Here is a 20,996-nt window from a genome sequence, read left to right as displayed (position 1 = left end):
CCTCAGCGCCACACACACATGAACAGTTCAGTCTCATGAGTGACATTTACATTAGAGCAGTACAACAGTACCAGTCTTTCAATTCTTTCTATTAGAGGACCTGATCTGGAAAACCATCAAGTGAACAGTGGGAAACACGCCACTCATCTGTAAGTGAAGAAGACATAACGTTTTACCTTGACAGAAGACCAGTGAAGTCTGCCATCAACAAATAGGCTAAATAGTAGGCCTATTTATGAAGATGAATACAATATGTGTCTAATGGTTTTTCATTGAAGTGCTACAGAACACAGAGATACTTGTGGAGATAAAGTGCACTGTACAACTACAGGTGATCGAATTGACATCTCCCTATAACATTGCATCTCATCTAAATCTCACCTGGCTGTCACTATTCCCTTAACAAAGTCACACAAGTAACCAACAACAACACATCTGTAGTTTAAAGCAGGACTTTCCGTCATACATTTGATTAATCAGAGACACAAGGAAAGAACAGCCAAGATTATAATGCCAGCTAGCCCGGGAGAAGGGGATAGGTGTATCTGAGAGAGAGAGTGAAAAAGAGAGAAAGGAATGCGATATAACGGCAGTGCAGATGACCCACATTGGCACACCTTCCTCCCTATGAATGCACAATGAGGCCGCTGGGCTTGTTAGCACTCGGCTGGGGAGCCAGGAGCCAGGGGTGAGGGGCTATCTCGGCTAACCCCTCTGCAATTCTATTACACTTGTTTATAGCTCTTGGCAAACGCACCAAAGATACTTTAGCAACTGAGAGAAGGGCGGGGTTAAAGGGGGACTGCTACTTAGCATTCCACAAGGAGACAGAGAGGACAGGGAAAAGAGTAGAAAAGGAGAAAGAGGGAGAGAAAGAGAACTGTTATGTTGAGTGACCAAGAAGAAGCTTGACACTGCATGACGCCGATGTAATAAGCATAAGACGGGAACAGCCAGCGAGTTAGAGATACTCAGAGCCTGTTAAACTGCACACTCATATACAAACCACACTCAAGTACAACAGGTAGAGAGGACAAACTTTATATTCTGTCTTCTTACTACAGTGAGAGAGAGAGAGAGAGAGAGATGTGCAAAACATATGGTTGTGGTTCCATTTTTACCTGGCTTTAAAATAAACTAGGCTAGTCTGCAGGGAGGTAACCCCTGGTGCAGTGTTAGCAGTGATCCATCACACTGTGTACTGTGTGTGTGTGACCTGCCCTGCTCGCTGCTCTCGCTGCTTTCACACACACACACACACAGCATCAACCAAAAGGTAATTGAGGAACAGAATAGGCTACAGTGTGATTGCAGGAAAGGCGTTTGGGTTTGTGTCCCTCTGTGGGTGTGTGGTACGGGAGGTCTGGAGTAAAGAACAGGGCAGGCAGAGCACAGTAAACAGGTCATGACTGAGTGTGACCAAGCGTAGTGTAGCAGCCAGATGCGCCATCCCATCCTGTCCCCCGGCAGGCGCCTGACAGAGAGCTGTCCCTGAGGTAAAGAAACAAACAGACCAAACTAGGCCGGGTAATCAAACATCAGACTAATTTTAACTCCCATACATAAAAACAGACAGACCCAACATGGCAGAGACTCAACACAACACAGTACTACCTGGGTCTGGGAAAAGGCCGTAGACACTGTGAACCACTGTGTCTTCACAAACTGGAATGATATTACAGGAGATGATTGGTGCCACCACAATTTAGTATAGACCCTTTAGTCATATTCCTCTAATGGAGACATAACCCTACATGTCACTGCTTCTTCAAAATAGCACATTATTTTATCAATGACTTCCAAGAGATTTGTGAATTCATGTATCCTGTAATACTAAATGATGAACCCTTGTACAAGCGTATCATAAGCCTATTATTGTTGCCTATGATATTATCTGCTGTTTTGTATTGCTATTTTAACTAAATTTTCAAATATCCTTTTATGCTTCTCTCAAGCCACCATTTTGCCATTGACTGACACAAGTCACAAGTACACCACAGTGCCACAGAGTGGAGAAGAGAGGAACAACAAACCCCTCTGTAAATAAAATCAATTAATGACTGTTAGATTATGCCACAGAGTGATTTTTATAGGCATGTCCTTTTCCTGTTAAAGTTTGATCGCTCCGCAAAGGGAAGCATGATTAGTTCAATCTAAGTGGTGCTTGATACTCTAGAACACTCACAAATCATTCTGCTGAGCCATCCAAGTAACTGTCCAGTGTTTCCAGATTTCTATGAAATATTACCTATAATTAATTACAAAATGAGTGAAATAGATTTCCTTCCAAAATGTTTTTATTAAGCATTTTAAAAAGCAGCTTTTCTGTGTTGGAATGGTGTGGGCGTACCCCAACAACAGAATGGTGTTGGTGTATACCGGTCATGCGAGTTGAACGCTGATTGGCCAGCTCATCCTCCTCAGGAGGATGACATCATCCTCTCTGAGGAAATAGCAAGCATTTTTCAAACAGTCTGTTTGAGATACAAGTTTGAGGTGGGGTTTTTGTAGTGTTTTTACCCCAATTTATGCTTTTGCCACATATAAGAGTATAGGATGCGTCAACAACATAATTTGTGTATGAGTTAACAGAATATTAACTTTTTACTGGACAGATACTTTAACATGGTCTAGGCTGCAGGAGAGGGAGAGGGAAGATATACTACCTTTATTGATCCTCTGTGTTCACCTCTCTCAGGTTTATTAGGAAAAATAAATCCTACTGCACGCGTCCTGAGCAGAGCCAGCCAGGGGGCTGTGGTGTAGACAGCAGCCAAGGAAGACAGCCAAGAAAAGAACTGTAATAAAAAGAGCCTTGATCCTTGAAGTATCATATTAGTAGTGTATGAGTGAGGTAAACAGTGGCAGTCAAATAAAGACCCGCCCACCCAGACTCAGACCCGTTATAGGTCTACATTACAGGCTGATTTCCCCTGGACCAACGGTCACTCAAGCAGGTCTTTGTGTGTTCCCCTCAAGAAAAATATTGTGTTCTATAAAACGTCTCCATAAACGGCCAGGCACAATAAATCCAGGATAGAAATATTAAGTGGAACCAATATTTCTCTGGACTCGCTCCAGATTCATAGTAAAACCCAATAGTCGGGATGACCTTACCGTTAAAATATATATTACAGCAGGAAATAATGCCATTTCTTTCCAATGAAGGCATCCCTGAGAGGGAACTATCTTCAACCCACTGGAATTCCACTAGTGACAAATCCAAAATATGGTCACTGTTCATAACAAATTCAATTATTATTGATTTAAAATTGAAAAAAGTTATTGCATTTAAGAGTAAACCCATCCAAGTCAAATACTGTACATGTTCAAGGACACCTGCTTTTTTTATAAGGGAGCTGCTAGTGAGAATCCTGGCTCTACGCAATGCTGTGCCACGTGTGAATGGACGGATTCACCTGTCACACACACTTATGCACGCACACACACATTCTTCCGGTTCACTACAGGGCATTTTGTACAACCATATACAGTGGAGTCAAACATTATTGACACCCTTGATAAAGATGAGCAATAATGACTGTATAAAATAAACAGTACAAATAATGAGATACAACGAGCTCTAAAAGTGTGTGTCCCAATACTTTTGGAGCTCACTGTAGCTCAGAATTTGAATTATTTATTTTATGCATTGTATTTTCATGTCATTTGACCAAAGCACCGGTTCCAATCCAAGTGCCAATGCCGTTTAACAAACTCCAAGTGTTTGGCCACGCACAACAGTGGTGGGTTTGGTGTTGAAACAAGAATGCATCAGCAGAAAAGAACCCCATACCTACTGTAAAATATGGTGGTGGAGCTTTGATGTTATGGGGCTATTTTGATTCCACTGGTCCTGGGGCCCTTGTTAAGGTCAACGGCATCATTAACTTCACCCAGTACCAGGACATTGTAGTCAAAAACCTGGCTGCCTCTGCCAGGACCCACTGGGCACAGATGTCAATTCAACGTCTATTCCACGTTGATTCAATGTAATTTCATTGAAATTACGTGGTCGAGGTGAGGAGGAGGATTATTTAAGATACTGTTTGAAGAGGTAGCGTTTCAGATGTTTTCGGAAGATGGGCAGGGACTCTGCTGTCCTACTTTCAGGGGGAAGCTGGTTCCACCATTGGTGTGCCAGGACAGAGAAGAGCTTGGACTGGGCTGAGCGGGAGCTGCCCTCCCGTAGGGGTGGGAGGGCCAAGAGACCAGAGGTGGCAGAACAGAGTGCTCGGGTTGGGGTGTGGGGTTTGAGCATAGACTGAAGGTAGGGAGGGGCAGTCCCTCTTGCTGTTCTGTAGGTAAGCACCATTGTCTTGTAGTGGATGCGAGCTTCGACGGGAAGCCAGTGGAGTGTGCAGATGAGCAGAGGAGCGGGGTGACATGAGAGAACTTGGAAAGGTTGAAAACCAGGCGGGCTGCAGCGTTCTGGATAAGTTGCAGGGTTTTGATGGCACAAGCAGGGATCCCAGCCAACAGCGAGTTGCAGTAGTCCAGACGGGAGAGGACAAGTGCCTGGATTAGGACCTGCGCCGCTTCTTGTGTGAGTTAGGGTCGTACTCTACGGATATTGTAGAGCATGAACCTGCAGGAGTGAGTCACTACTGTGATAACCATATGTAAATTAAGAATTGATCTAAGATATATACCATTATAGGAACACAGAGATATATTCCAATATAGTATAGTATTTATCACTGATGTTTTCAAAAGGAGAAAGAAAACATGCCAAACCTGATGTTTTATTAATCAAAGCAAATGTACAAAGGGAATACATGTTCTACTGCAGAATCCTCCCAATTAGCCGTTCAAAGAAGCGGTACACTGTCTGTGATCCTGGCAGTCCAAACCAAACTGGTCCTCACTACAGACTTATCTGGACCTGTATCCACAGAACATCTCCCTTAACAATTATGCAAAAGAATGCCAAGGCTTCTTAGCACACTTACCCACAACACCCCACAGGAACCCTACATTCACTACCTGCTGACAACTGCCGCTAAAACATGCCATTGTTGCTTTGCTAAAAGAAATGTTGTTACAAATTTCACATTAAGATAATTGCCTCTGGAGAGTTTAGATAGATGCTATGATCAAAACATCCTAATGAGGAGAGTAGGTAGAAGGAAGGTAATGCAGTCCCTCCCTGATGAGGTCATAACAACCCCAACCTGCTTTGTGTGTTAATGATGCAACAACCAGGAATTTTTGGACACTCGTTCCCTAGTGAAGGGTCGGCTGTCTGTGAGTGGAGGAAGAGTCCATCCTGAGAAAAGAGAGATAGAGCGATACATAGAGGGGAAAGAGAGAGGGGAGAGAGGATCCAGGCAGAGGAGACTGTAGCTACCTAACTAGTGCTGTGCCTTTAAAGCGCCAGGCCCCTCCTCCCTCCACACAGTCAGAGTGGAGCAGCAAAGCAAGTTGTGCTGGCAGGAGCCTGAGCCCCACCATAAACCTTGGCATCAGCCTGCCTTCATCCGGCAGTCGGTGAGGACACTTCAGGGCGCAGGGGCAGAGAGACGGGACGGAGAGAGAGTGAGACAGACAGTGAGAGACAGAGAGAGAGAGAGAGAGAGAGAGAGAGAGAGAGAGAGAGAGAGAGAGAGAGAGAGAGAGAGAGAGAGAGAGAGAGAGTGGCGTCAGGAGCAGCCTCCAGAGGGCTCTGACTGATACAGCTCCTCTCCATAGCTCTGTACACAGTAGCTCAGCTCTTTCTGCGGTCTCCCGACGCCGGCAGGGTTGATGAGGATGGCGGGTGGCTTCTTCATTTCCACAGCATCGTCACTAGAGTAACGGTAGCATCAGCATCTACAGCAGCAACAGCTTCAGCCTCAGCATCATCAGTAGCAGCAGCAGCCGGATCTACACTCTGCTGCTCGTCCCTATTCTTCAGCCGCCTCCTCTCTCTAGTGTCTAAGAGTGCTGCTGTCAGGGCCGTTCCTCCCGCCCACCTCCCCTTCTGCCTCCTCCTGCCTCCTCCTCCATCCCGCCTCCTCCTCCACATCTCCGTCCTCCACATGCTCTCTTTCCTTCCGCTGAGCCACGGCACTGAATGAATTCCTCGCCCTCTGACTGGAGCTGCTTTCTCTGGGAAGACAGTAAGTGATGGAGGGAGAGAGAGAGATACAAAGAGAAAAAGTGGGTGAGTATAATATGCGTGTGAGTGTGTGACTGAAAGAGAGAGAGAGGGAGAGAGGGCGGGAGAGGGTGTCAGTGTGCGTTTTGATAGAGATATTGAGACTGCAAGAGAACTAGCAGGATGTGCGTGACTTGGATGATCCTCCTGTGCATTTAATCAGTCAGTAACACTGAGGAGCATAGACTGTAAGCCCTGGACACAACTACAGCTGCTGATGTAGAGAGAAGGTAAGTGTGTGTGTGTGTGTGTGTGTTAATGAGAGGAAGGTGGGAGAGTCCTGCTGAGACTAGATATCGGCAAGTTCCAGCACCGCAGTTAATTCCTGTCTATCTCCCTGCCTTCCTCCCTCTTCTCTCTCTTCCTTGCTATATTGCTGTTGTGTTCTATTTGCAGTGCTGCTGAGCCCAGAGAGGAGAAAAGAGAGAGGGAACGACACCCTCCTGTCTCTCCAGGTGTCATGTGTGATTGGCCAGCTTGCCCTCTGGCAGTAGCATCAGCCTGGATTCAGTGTGTGTCTCGCCCCCCTGCCTGTACCTGGGCTCCGGCTGTCCCTGGGGACGCGCTACTGGGATTTACCTCTTACTGCTGGATGGAGATGGCGCAGGGCTTTCTGCCTTTTTGAAAACTGTCCACAGAAGGAGAAATACACTGATAAAAAGAAGAAGCAAAAATAATGAATCAATCAGCAGCACAACCAGGCAGACTGCTGGATTCCCTTAGCAACAACTGAGGGAGCGAGAGAGAGAAGTGAATCATCTCTGCTTTTCTTCTCTGGTGTCCGGTTTCTGGGTGCACCCCTGCAGACCAGAGTGGACCAACTGAAAGGGCAGGACAAGGGTCACTGCATGGGCACGAAGGACACGCCAGTCACCCTAAAGCCAGGGGAAGGACCCTCCTCTTCCTCCTTCTCTTTCTCCTCCTCCGGTTCATCACCATGTTTGTTTGTCATTCTTCCCCTGCACATTCTATTCATTAGTCACATTTTACTCGCTAAAACGTCTGTTTATCCTCATTCCTGCCACCTGGAATAAGCCCTGCCGTTGAAGAAAAGATTGGACATTTTTCACACACATACACTCACACACACACAAATAAGCACAGAGAGACTCTCATCCCTCCTCATACCTTCCTTCCTCCTCTCTGATGAGAAGTGAACAACACATGTCAGTCATCGTCTGAGCATAAAATGGATGTGTGCAGAAGTTGCTTTTGAAGTGGGCTATTTCTTTATTCCTTCAAGATTAATTTATTCTCCCGTCACTTCTGAGAGAAAGCGAACACTGCACAGCACAGGACACAGGAGGAATATCTATTGTTTTCAAAACGGATTTGTCCTTCTCTCTCCCTAAAAAAGACAGAAGCCAAACTGAGGGAGTATATTTAGATGGCAAAGCTTGTCTCTACTGCCTACCAATAATGTAGAACAAGATAATTTCAAAAAATGAGCAACTGCTGGGAGTTCTATTTTTCTATTATGCTTGGATATTCTGATCTACAAGGGAGGTTGAACAGCTTGACAACCTGGGCTGCACTCTTTTACAGTAACCTGGCTGACACAAAGTCACTGCACCGTACCCGCTAAATAAGATTGTAAAGGAAGGTGAGTGGGAGTGGAAAAGAGCAACTTCCTCATACAGATGATCTAAATAAATATCCTCCTCAGAGACCGATGCAAACGTACACACTGACACATGAGATGAGTAGGCTCTCTGGCTCAACAATATTACATAAGGTGTTTTCACACACACCATTTTAACGCATGTTCTTTTCTTCTTCCTCCTGTTCCGTGGATCTAACTTGAGTTTTTTCATGTTTCTTTTCGCTTCATTTTTGGTACTATCCATTCTGGAGCCATGGATGGCAGAGGATAAGGCCAGGGGGTTGAGCGCTCAGGCCAGGCAAGGTCTTTTGGCTGTCCAGGTGCTTTTAAGATGTTGAGGTCTCCCTGCGTGGCCGGGGCCCCTGTTCGGATCAGTAGCACTGAGGCTCCTCGCGGCCAGAGACATGGACCCCGACTCGGCTCCCCCCCGCCCCCGCCCTCAGCCTCAGCCCGCCGGCCACTGGCCCCACGTTGCCCTGTGAAGGATGTCCCTCAGCAGAGCTCCGGCCCGGGACACCTCTGAGACCCCCAGCCAGACCCCCAGAGAACGCATACGCAGCCACATGAAGATGGTGATCAACCAGCTGGACGACATTCTCAAAGAGCTCAAGGATGTGGCCAAGGAACTCCGGGAGGTGAGGCACTATAGCGGGCAGCATGCGCCACTGTCTTAGCTTACTGGGGATGAGGCTCCGGGGGGTGGGGGTGGGGGGCTGCAGGGGGGAGGTAGTTGGGGGAGTTACTCCTTGAGAGGATTGAATTGAATTAAGTGTATAGAATGCATTTTAAATAGATATGCTTTTAAATTAGGATTTGAACGAGATGACATCACTTTGGCTTTGATGCAGGTGGCAGGAGCAACATCGGTTTCTGCTTCCGTAATTATAAATAGCATCTTCCTTTTAGCATACAAGTCAAATATCATCAAGTACACAACAATAAGTGTAGTTCAGATGTATTCAGCATCCTATGAAACCCTCTTTAAATAGTGTTTCTATAAAGAGTAACACAGGCTGCAGAAGAGGCAGCGCAAAGCCAGGAATCTGGGCTGAAACAGAAACACAGGGGAGAGAAGAGGTGTGCTTAGGTAAGACACAGGACTTGGCACTGCACTAGTTATGTAACCATTTTGTTATCAGCTGGATTTCTACTGTATTTTCACAACTGCCATGGTAACGCCATGAAAATATCAAAGTGTGTGTCTGCATCAAAAAGGGATAAACGAACAGGAAGAATATGTGTATGGAACATATAGTGTGTGACAGTGTGTGGGTCTCTATGGAATGTCTACTGTACTTTCGAAAATGCATTGATATTAGAATGGAGGATAGATGTGTATGTGTTTTGTGGGGGGCCAGGAGCGGGGTGCCAGGGGCACACCCAGTGACCTGGAGACCCACAGAGAGATAGAGTCCGACCAGACCCAGGGGAGGGTGGGAGGGAGAGGGGTCATAACTCACTCCATCACCACCACCTTCCCCTGACTCCCCCAGTCTCTCGCCCACTCACCTCACCTCTCCCTCCTTTATGTACTCACATGGGGAGAGGTGCAGGGGCACGGCTCACATCGCTCCACACCGCTCACACACAGCTCACGTTTCCCTCTGAGCCCAGAAAAACCTACCGGGTACTCTAGTGATGGATGATTATAGGACGCCTGCAAGTGGAATAATGCTGGCTGGAGCTATTTATAAACAAAAACACTAGCTACCTCTACCAGCACTAACATATACAGTATTATGGTTCTTATTTCAGAGCCCCAAAAAGGCTTCTATACAGCAGCCGATGCATCATCCGTTCTAAAGGGAACACAAATAGAAATATTAAAATTGGTAGCAAGAGACTGCATTAGCTACAACAGCAATAGTGGCAGTAGTATCAATATTGTGCAATTTGCTAATTTATTCCATTGTGGACTGTATTAAAGGAAAAACGTTAAAAAAAGGGAAAAAATGTATTAGTGCTCAATATACCGGCAGATGGATGGCTGACTAATGTTCCGGAAAATCTCTAATTCTTCGCCACATGAAATTAATAACATAATAGATAACATCTGTCATATAAATAAATGATGAATTACTGGATCTGTTAAAAAAACTAATCAATAACTCAATAACGGGAGTCAGGGTAACGTGGTGAGTGAATGTGAACTGAACTGGACTGACTGGGTGGTAGATCATCACTCCATGTTGGAGGATGGTGTTTGGAAAAGCCTGATGGTGTATGGTGATCCGGAGGCATCCGAGATAAAGATAGGATTATCTCTAGAGGTCCATTGGGAGCTGGGCTGATTTCAGAGCTCTCAGGGTTAAAGTCAAGCAGAGCTCCCGTCAGTCTACATACTGTACCAACAGCTCATAAGTGACTGTCTCCACAGCCAGGCCTGAACCCTGGTCATACAGGACCAGGACAGTACGTGGTCCTGGGCCCAGCCCTACATATGTGGGTTATCTAAGACATGCTCCAGGGCCACAGCAGGGGAGGCTATTGTACCAGGGGTTAAAGTAGCGGCACCAAGGCACAGCCAACAGAGAGTGTTTTTGGAAGTGGATCTAAAACTGTAAAATGATAGTAGCGCTAGACCCACAGCCTTGCCTCATCTCACTTCAGCCATTGGTCTGTGCTGGAGGTGTGAAGACAGGAGAGGAGATGGAGGCATGATAGAACAACGTTACATACTATACATAAAACTAAACCAAGCCGTAAAGAAGAAGTCATCATAACAACTGTCAGTTTAAAAGGCAGCGCAATCACATAGAGAGATGCCATTGATCTTATTTACATCCCAAAGAGAAATGTATTACAGCAGCTATTTACTCATCGCACTTCATGATATGATGGTTCGAGAATTACCATTCAATTGTGTCACATTTGTGAATCCCATTATGCAATATCACAGAAAGAATGAAACAGAATCTAAAAAAAGGACTCCAAAATGAAAAACATTGATAATATACTCTCCACACATCATCAGCAATAGCAGCTGTAGAGGAATGTATTAATTTGTGGTATCATGTCAACATTACCCTTAGAATCTCTGACAGCAAAAGAAATGGAAACAAATGAAAATCAAAGCATCCACTGCTATTTGCAGTATGAAATATAATTTTTGTTAAAACTGAATCCCAATGAATAAAAAGTTATTTCAAATAGCTGAGGAATAGCAAATGTAAGAGAACATCCATATTGGGTATTAGAGAGATACAAGACTGGTAAATTGAAAGCATTAAATGAGGCGGTAAGGACAGAACAATTGGAGAGTGGAAGGGAAGAGCAGGCAGGCTGCAACACAGAGAGAGAGGACTGGTGGGCCAAAATGAATAGGGAAGTGTTATTATGTGGAGCTAGTCATTATGTAGAATCATACGAAGAGCAGAGGATGGAAGATTTCAATGCTCAGTGAGAGGAAAATGCAAATAGGGCGGCCATGAAAACCAGGAGCGAGAATTAACGTAGCTAATGAGAGGAGCGAAGAAAGAAAGACTGAGAGTAATTATCACTGGCAGAGTACAATGTGCACCATTTCCTAGAACTCAGAGTCTGGCTGCCCAATCATTGATCTGGGAGAGTAGGACAGCCGTCTCTATAAGTGATAAGCAGAGGGTCCATGGTAGGGTAGCTAGCTCGCCTCACAGCAGATCCACTTCATAAGCGTGGCTGTGGAGATTGGCTGTTACTGTGCAGTTCTAGTTTGTACCAGAGACAGGGCACGATTGCATCAGCAGCGTCATTATCCATCTTCTCCCCCAAGCTGTGTCTGTTTCTCTAAGAAATGGACAGTTTTGGGCTCTACAAGCTAAGCTCGCTATACTGGACTATGCCCATTCACATGCACTAACAGACTGGGTCTGAATATTAATATTGCATTATACAGGGCTGGTAAAAGAAGCTACCAATTCTCACTGTGGCTCAATGATCCCCGAGCAGCTAGAGCCCCCTCTGATTCAATATTAACAATCAAGGGATCATTGCAAAAATAAAAACGGACAAAGGAAAATGCCATGTAAATGATCTGATTAGAAAGCAGTTTCCAGGGGAGCACTTTTATGTTTTGTGGCATACTATAAACGGTGCATTGTTTGGGCCCAGTGTGATGTGGTGGGAGGAATACAAAATATAAACAGCTGGCTGAAGATCAGTCAGAGAGCCACTGGGCCTCCGTCCTGATCCAGTCTGGACCGGGCCCCAGCACCACGGTGGGGGACAGCAAGGGAGTCGGCACACTCGGCTAACCGCCACAGAGCTCAGCACCGCTTAAATCTAGTCAGAACACAGAGGTAGCCACAGGAAGCCCTAAATCCAAATCAAACGCGGCTGTTTCTGCAGGGGACATTTATTCTCTCCTCCGTTTGCTCTCTGTTCTCCCGCCGACAGTTCCATCATGGCAGGCTAGCCAGGGATGAGGCCACCTGACAGCTGTAGTGTCAAATGTTGGCCACTAGGTGTGCATTCACAGTGACACTCCTTGCCTAGCAGCACAATTATGACAATTGTAAATTGGTGCACCAACCCAACCGCTCAGTCTGAAAATTGGATGATCAGTGTGAGAACAGGTGCCTTAATTGGAAAGGTTTTTGTTGAATAAAAAAAAAACATCTACAGTGTATGTGTTAAAAAGATGCCCCTGTGGCCACAAACCAATCATGTGTTAGCGCTGCAGGTGGTGATGCTGGTTTCCTTTAGTCTACCTGAGCCCACTTATCACAAATTACAATCAGTCTCTGTGCCCTGGTGGACCGTTTCCCAGAAAGCAACTGTTTCCCTGCCAGTTCCCTACGTTGACTGCCCAGTCTACCCTGGCCTGCTCTAGTGCTCTCCAGTGAGGGTGCCCCAGCCCAGCACGCTGGTAGCGACTAGCAAGGCAATTTACTGCAGATTAATGGCAGGATTTGGCCAAGCTGAGGGGCTGGAGAAACGCTCACCAGCCACCCTGCGGGCACATGGAGTTCACTGGGCTATGCTGAAGGCTTATCGCCACCTCTGAGATGGGATAGGATCACTAAACCTGCCACAACTGGGCCAAATGGTTTCCTATAGCTTCACATCCAACCAGAGATAAAACAGCAGTGACACAATACTAGGTCAATTTGTTCCACCTTGTCTGACCTCCTTTGTGTGCTGAAATTAAATTTTCCAATTTAACTTGGTGATATTACGCCTCCAGCAAAGTTCCTTAAATTCCACACATGAACAACATGACAGGGCCACTTCTGTATCATCTGTATTGACTTCAGTCAGCAACCCGCCCCCCCCCCCCATCTCCATACCTGTGTGCCTCAGTCAGTGTCACGTGACATGGGAGTGACCTTTGGATGACCTCATTGACCAGTAGCCAGGCTAGTTCCTCCTCAGAATGACCCATAACACTCTTGTAATAAAACAGAGAGACACGTTAGCAGTGGGACGTAAAGAGTTACATCTTTAGTGGCTTCTAACCTTGAGAGGGAGCTGTGGAGAGGAGAGACAGAGAAAACTGCACCAGGCAGGCATACCGTTCCCCTGAGGCTCTTTTACCAAGCACTGCTGTGGAGCTACAGCTACTTTAAGATGCAGGGCCAGTATATTGACCAGCCCAGCATGCCTGTAAAACCCAGTGGATTAGCTGGCCCTTTGAGCTCAGACGCCCCGCACCCACCTCTCCTTTTCTGTGGACCTTGCACTCAGCATAGATGATAATGAAAGCTCCTGGTTAGAGCCCAGACGAGGTACAAAATGGGCCCTTATATCAAAGCAGTCATCATATCAAATCAACCTGGTAAGCCATATATATTTTCTACAATGCCAGCTATCTGTGACTAGATCCCATTACATGAGGTAGAGGATTGAGGGGGCTTGCTATGCATCTTTGTACATAATGTGAAGCTGCAACCCTTCCTCTTCCTCCAGGGGAGGATAAAGGAGAGAGAGGGGAGGGAGAGAGAGAAAGAGAGAGGGGGGGGAGAGATAATGGTTCCTCCTGCTGTACAGGCTGGCGACAGACTGATTGGAACAGCTTAGATCAATTGTTGCTATTGTGCTGGTGGGCGTTTTTAGGATTGTTTTTGGCCTATCTTTGAGCTGTAAATAAATCCAGTGGGCTGTAGTTAATGGTGTGAAAAATGGCATCCATTGAAGTGCACAAGCAGGCCCCAGGAATAGAATAGCTACATTACTTGATTGTCTCTGCGCATAATGTACACACACTGAGAACACCGTTTTCATTGGACTTCCAGTGAAATGTCTGTAAGGTTGAATGTCACTGCACTGAAAGGGCACAAATACCAAAGAAGAAATTGGAGACATGTAGGTTATGAATGCGTCTAAAAGTATGAATAGCAACCCAAATTAATACAGTAGGTGACCTACTTCTCAAGAGACCAATTTTACTCTCCATCGGCTGTACCAGGGAAACGCTCAGGGCAGCTAGATCACTATTACATTATGGTTCATTGTGACAGACTGAGGAACCTACAGTATTCATGTGGTTTTGGCCAAACTATGAATAACTGCTTCGCTATGATTGGGTATCATGAATCGACCCAGTTTAGAATGAGCCTATAATGTGATTGTTCTGAGAAGCCCAACGTAATATCAAAAGCTTTAACAGCAGGCAATCAACCATCTGTGGCCTCAAACCTTTAAATCAGGCATTTGATTCATTTGATCAATTCTGGCAATTCTGTTGTAGGCCTACCTCACAGGGCATGCATTGTCTGGTTCTTTTTCGGTTCTATTAATGTTTTTGATGATTCACACTGGAGTGCCCTTTAAGTAAGACATTCCACTCCATTCATATCCTCTCATTTGGCACCAAACTCAGATTGCAAATGTTGAAGTGTTTTCAAGCATATTCCTTTTACTGAAACCTTTGTAGACTAATATGCATTGCATATTATACAGAATATCACACACTAGAAGAAGTTGTAAAATAGTTGTTTTTTTAAGTTAACTTACATTGTGTCACCAACCTGTTACCCTACCCTTAACCCTAACCCTAACCCTAACCCTAACCTTAAACCTTACCTTAACCATTTTAAATGTCAACTTCAATGGGGAGATGTCAGAGTTGGACGTTCCAAGGACTCCGGATAGCACTAAAACCAGCAGGTGTTATCCTGGAGGTGCGCACGGTCACGTCCACGTCCACATACTATATACAGCAGGTTTTCCTAATATCCATAGGCTATTCGTTAATGTTTATGTGATATTATGTCCTGATATGTTGTAATGTATTATGTATTGGTCATTAATATGACAACTATTGAGAAGTATTCATTGTGAAGGGAATTGTTAATTGATTAAATAACTGTTTAGGGCTTTTAATGTGTTCAGGTACTCAGTTTCAACCCCCTAGAGTCGATGTCCGTGTGGAAATCGAATTAGCATAATAACAATTTAAGCTAGAGATATATTTGTTCATTGCCTGCGTCTCAATCCACCACATCCGCAGATGTCGGTCTTCCACTTCTGTGGTGGAAGGTGGCAGAGCTACAGCGGTGTTTATCAGACCAGGACATTCGGTCTTCTCATGAAAACGTTTGCAGAGTCCGAATGGTTTGGGCTTGAAAGCTGAGACTCTCACAAACATGATGGTATTCTCCGTTTTTCTCTATGACCCCCACAAGCTTCACGGCACTCGTCTGAAGTTGGTACCGCCGATGTGCCAACTTCTGTCTGAATCGTCAGAACGGTTTGGGCTACAAACTAATGTGACCCCACCATCGAAAGTTGAGCCCCTTACGAACACTTACATGGAGGTTGTTTTGCTCTACGACGCCCACAAGACTCGTCTGAATGTAACCCGGCCCGAAGAATTTGTCGAATTGGATAAGGCATTTCCACGTCAAAGGTATACGGGTCATTCAACTGTATTTTATAAAACAAATCTTGAGCTTTTTATATCTCTCAAACATAGGACAGACACTTCAAAACATACTTCCTTTTCTTATCGTTTTTGTTTGCTTTGTAATTATAGGTACAATATTCATGGCAGTTTACACATTTTATACCACATGTACCCATAGGCTGCCACTCTACAGAAGAAAAAAAAGTTAGAAATACATACAGAGAAATGATCATATTGATCACCCAGGATTTTGTACTAATAAAATTGGTATGTAAAGAAAAATAAACAAAAAGAGGTGGGCTTACACCCCCAACTCCCCATCCCATTCCCCCCAGCCCAACATGTTTCCGCCCAATCCCCCACATCCCTCCCACCAAACATACTTCCTTTTGATAAATGTTTTGACTATCTGTTTTGCCATGTATGAATGTGGTTTTAAGGCCAAATTCAATGTTTCATCAAGGCTTAGATTTAGGTTTTTTTAAGAGAGTTTAGGCTGGAGTGACATGTTGTCCCAGGGTTCTGCAAAACTCAGCTGTGCAAGGAATTTTCTCTGCCTCGTCTACAGGTATTCAATCTAATTTGATGCCTTAGCTTCAGTGAATGGGCAGTTTTGTTTATCTGTTTGTTATTAAGTCTACGTCTATGTCAATGTTTGTCAACATCTTGTACATATTTTGGATCAAGCTTTATTCACCTTCTCCACCTGTAAATATACAGTCAGGTCCATAATTATTGGCACACTTGGTAAAGATGAGCAAAAAAGAATTAATACAAATACTGAGCTATATTGTATGCTCTAAAAATGTTGGGAATTCTATTATGTTATGTTAATACATATTGCTCAGATAAATTGATTTAGTTTAAGAAGTAATTAAAAAAATTAAATAAAACATAGAGGTCAAAATTATTGGCACCCCTTTTTTCAATACTCTAGCACCCTCCCCCTTGCGAGGATAAGGACACTGAGCCTTTTTCTAAAATGTTTTATGAGATTGGAGAACACACTGGGAGGGATCTTAGACCATTCCTCCATACAGAACCTTTCCAGATCTTTGATATCCTTTGTCTGTTCTTATGGACTGCCCTCTTCAATTCAAACCACAGGTTTTCAATGGAGATCAACTGAGATGGCCATTGCAAAATGTTGATGTCCTGGTACTTGGTAAAGTTCATGATGCTGTTGACCTTAACTCCATTGGTCCATTTTCTTTTAAGGACAACAAGGGCTACAAGGTGAACACAAAACAATTTGACATAAACAGTTGCAAATGTCAATAAACAAATAAGGTCTGCCAAGAAAAACATTATATCCAACTAGTCAGTGACAACTGTGTGAAGTTTGGAGTTGGTGACAGCAACTACGTGAGCTTATTACAGTATTATAGACACTTTGTCCTGGTATTTCCTATGATCTTCTATGTAGACGAACCGCTTACCTTCTAACGACTCTTGTGTTGTCAACATCTGGGTGAAGTGGTGAAACGGAATCAGGCGCAGGACACAGAACTGAGAAAATGAATGGATTTACTAAACAAAAGTAAACCATAACAAACTCTCCACTCAGGGAAGAGCAGAACAACAGCTCACCAAACGACGTAAGACAACGGACAATCACGCACAAACTCAGGAGGGAAAACAGAGGTAATTATAGGGACACAAATAAGCATAGTGGGTAACAGGTGTGATAAATAAAGACAAGACTAGTGTAACACAGAAACATCGATCGGTGGCAGCTAGTACTCCGGTGACGACAAACGCCGAAGCCTGCCCGAGCAAGGAGGAGGGGCAGCCTCGGCTGTATTCGTGACATGTGTGGCTCCGTGTCGTTATCCTCACAAGGCTAGGGTGCTGGAGTTCTGAAAACAGGGGTGCCAATATCCCCTATCTTTTTGAGATTTTTTTTAATGACTTCTTAAACAAAATATCTTTAATTGAGCAATAGCATTAGTATAAAAGTATATAATTTTATTTCTTTTTTTGCATGTATTTGTATTAGTTGTTTTACTGAGTATTTTTTGCTAATCTTTATCAACGGTGCCAATAATTATGGACCTCAAATCAAATCAAATGTTATTTGTCACATACACGTGTTTAGCAGATGTTATAGCGGGTGTAGCGAAATGCTTGTGCTTCTAGCTCCGACAGTGCAGTAATATCTAACAATTTCACAACATATACCCAATACACACAAAACTAGTAAGGAATGGGATTTAAGAATATATACAGTGAGGGAAAAAAGTATTTGATCCCTGCTGATTTTGTACGTTTGCCCACTGACAAAGACATGCTCAGTCTATAATTTCAATGGTAGGTTTATTTGAACAGTGAGAGACAGAATAACAACAAAAAAATCCAGAAAAACTCATGTCAAAAATGTTATAAATTGATTTGCATTTTAATGAGGGAAATAAGTATTTGACCCCTCTGCAAAACATGACTTAGTACTTGGTAGGCAAAACCCTTGTTGGCAATCACAGAGGTCAGACGTTTCTTGTAGTTGGCCACCAGGTTTGCACACATCCCAGGAGGGATTTTGTTCCACTCCTCTTTGCAGATCTTCTCCAAGTCATTAAGGTTTCGAGGCTGACGTTTGGCAACTCGAACCTTCAGCTCCCTCCACAGATTTTCTATGGGATTAAGGTCTGGAGACTGGCTAGGCCACTCCAGGACCTTAATGTGCTTCTTCTTGCGCCACTCCTTTGTTGCCTTGGCTGTGTGTTTTGGGTCATTGTCATGCTGGAATACCCATCCATGACCCATTTTCAATGCCCTGACTGAGGGAAGGAGGTTCTCACCCAAGATTTGACGGTACATGGCCCCGTCCATCGTCCCTTTGATGCGGTGAAGTTGTCCTGTCCCCTTAGCAGAAAAACACCCCCAAAGCATAATGTTTCCACCTCCATGTTTAACGGTGGGGATGGTGTTCTTGAGGTCATAGGCAGCATTCCTCCTCCTCCAAACACGGCGAGTTGAGTTGATGCCAAAGAGCTCGATTTTGGTCTCATCTGTCCACAACGCTTTCACCCAGTTCTCCTCTGAATCATTCAGATGTTCATTGGCAAACTTCAGACGGCCCTGTATATGTGCTTTCTTGAGCAGGGGGACCTTGCGGGCACTGCAGGATTTCAGTCCTTCATGGCGTAGTGTGTTACCAATTGTTTTCTTGGTGACTATGGTCCCAGCTGTCTTGAGATCATTGACAAGATCCTCCCGTGTAGTTCTGGGCTGATTCCTCACCGTTCTCATGATCATTGCAACTCCACGAGGTGAGATCTTGCATGGAGCCGCAGGCCGAGGGAGATTGGCAGTTCTTTTGTGTTTCTTCCATATGCGAATAATCGCACCAACTGTTGTCACCTTCTCACCAAGCTGCTTGGCGATGGTCTTGTAGCCCATTCCAGCCTTGTGTAGGTCTACAATCTTGTCCCTGACATCCTTTGAGATCTCTTTGGTCTTGGCCATGGTGGAGAGTTTGGAATCTGATTGAGAGGGGGTCAAATACTTATTTCCCTCATTAAAATGCAAATCAATTTATAAGATTTTTGACATGCGTTTTTCTGGATTTTTTTGTTGCTGTTCTGTCTCTCACTGTTCAAATAAACCTACCATAAAAATTATAGACTGATCATTTCTTTGTCAGTGGGCAAACGTACAAAATCGAGTCACTGTTTCAGTGTATTCGTCTAAATTATTTTCGGAAGCTACCCGGAACATATCCCAGTCCGCATGATCAAAACAATCTTGAAGCGTGGATTCCGATTGGTCAGACCAGCGTTGAATAGTCCTTAGCACGGGTACTTCCTGTTTGAGTTTCTGCCTATGGGAAGGGAGAAGCAAAATGGAGTCGTGGTCAGATTTGCCGAAAGGAGGGCGGGGGAGGGCCTTATAACCATCCCGGAAGTTCGAATAGCAATGGTCGAGGATTTTAGCAGCGCAAATGCAACAGTCGATATGTTGATAGAACTTCGGCAGCCTAGTCCCCAAATTTGCTTTGTTAAAATCCCCGGCTACAATAAATGCAGCCTCAGGATATGTGGTTTCCAGTTTGCAAAAAGTCCAGTGAAGTTCTTTGAGGGCCGTCGTGGTATCAGCTTGAGGGGGGATATACACGGCCGTGACTATAACCGATGAAAATTATCTTGGGAGATATTCTAGGTCGGGTGAACATAAGGACTCGAGTTCCTGTATGTTACTACAATTACACCATGAGTCATTAATCATGAAACACACACCTCCGCCCTTCTGCTTCCCGGAGAGATATTTATTCCTGTCTGCGCAATGAACTGAGAACCCATCTGGTTGGACCGATTTCGACAGAATATCCCAAGAGAGCCATGTTTCCGTGAAACAGAGTATGTTACAGGCCTTGATGTCTCTCTGGAAAGAAATCCTTGCCAGCAGTTCGTCGACTTTGTTAACCAAAGATTGAACATTAGCGAGTAGGATACTTGGAAGCGGTGGGTGGTGTGCACGCCTGCTAAGTTGAACCAGCAGGCCGCCCCGAGTGCCTCTCCTCCGCCGGCGATGTTTTGAGTCAGCCGCTGGAATCAGTTCAGTTGCCCTGCTGGAGAGCAAACAAAGGATCTGCTTCGGGAAAGTCGTATTCCTGGTCGTAATGCTGGTGAGTTACCGCCGCTCTGATATCCAAAAAATTATACATAAAAAAAACAAATACTACAAAGTTTCCTAAGAGCTAGTCACGAGGCCGCCATCTTCGTCGGCATCTGAATCCTAATGCTTCACACCCTCCTGACAAGAACATATGGTCCACTATTCTACTTTTTTTTTTTCATTTTAGCAGGCCAACAATACTGTAATACCTTGTCATAATGTCCATGAACAAAATAATGCTGCATTCACAACATCTCGTAATTTCATAAATACCAGCATCCACTTGAACGCCCCTCCAACTGGTAATTATTAGTGACCTCTGACATAATTTGTCAATAAGACAGCAAGCTTGGCGGCATCTTCAGTAGTTGTTGTTTATGGTAAGAACAAAATACAAATTGTTGATACAAAATTGATTCCGTTCATCTTCCTTTTGATTTAGAAAGTGAAAGCAGCTTTTTATGGGCAAAAAAGAGAAAACAATCACAAGCCTTTCAATGAACTTCATGTTTGATGGTATTTCCCAGTTCAAGCAGGTGAATGCACCCAATTACGACTTCACAACTGTTATTTATCACCTTCCACTTGGTTATGAATGCAGCATCATTCCCAGAATCCCCAAACATCAAAATGGTGAAAACAGTTGTATTACTGAGCTTTCTCTTTAATCCTTCTAATTAACACCAACTAGTCTGGGGCACGTGTTATGTTAAAATGTCATTCATTACCTAATTAATTTTCCTGGGTAGCCTGTGTGCATTTTAATCTACGTAGGGTTTTAGAAGGCAGGGGTGAGTTTCCCAAAACCTATGTAG

General features: G+C 44.4%; 1 protein-coding gene across 4 annotated transcripts in view; it reads left to right on the top strand.

The window, feature by feature from the left end:
* The first annotated feature begins 5,299 nt into the window (after positions 1–5,299).
* The window catches only part of LOC121582289 (inhibitory synaptic factor 1), a 49,970-nt gene continuing 34,273 nt past the window's right edge, over positions 5,300–20,996 (top strand). Inside the window, exons 1-3 of one of the 4 annotated variants that reach the window (XM_041897998.2) lie at positions 5,300–6,145; positions 6,536–7,742; positions 7,994–8,377. In XM_041897998.2, the coding sequence (XP_041753932.1) occupies positions 8,228–8,377 (150 nt within the window). In that variant the 5' untranslated portion in view covers positions 5,300–6,145; positions 6,536–7,742; positions 7,994–8,227. Of the gene's footprint in view, positions 6,370–6,535; positions 8,378–20,996 lie in introns of all 4 variants that reach the window. The other 3 variants (XM_045205210.1, XM_045205211.1, XM_045205209.1) reach the window with 3 other exon arrangements.

Source organism: Coregonus clupeaformis, chromosome 20, assembly GCF_020615455.1.
Source record: "Coregonus clupeaformis isolate EN_2021a chromosome 20, ASM2061545v1, whole genome shotgun sequence".
Classification (NCBI taxonomy): domain Eukaryota; kingdom Metazoa; phylum Chordata; class Actinopteri; order Salmoniformes; family Salmonidae; genus Coregonus; species Coregonus clupeaformis.
This window is presented reverse-complemented; position numbering and strand designations above follow the sequence as displayed.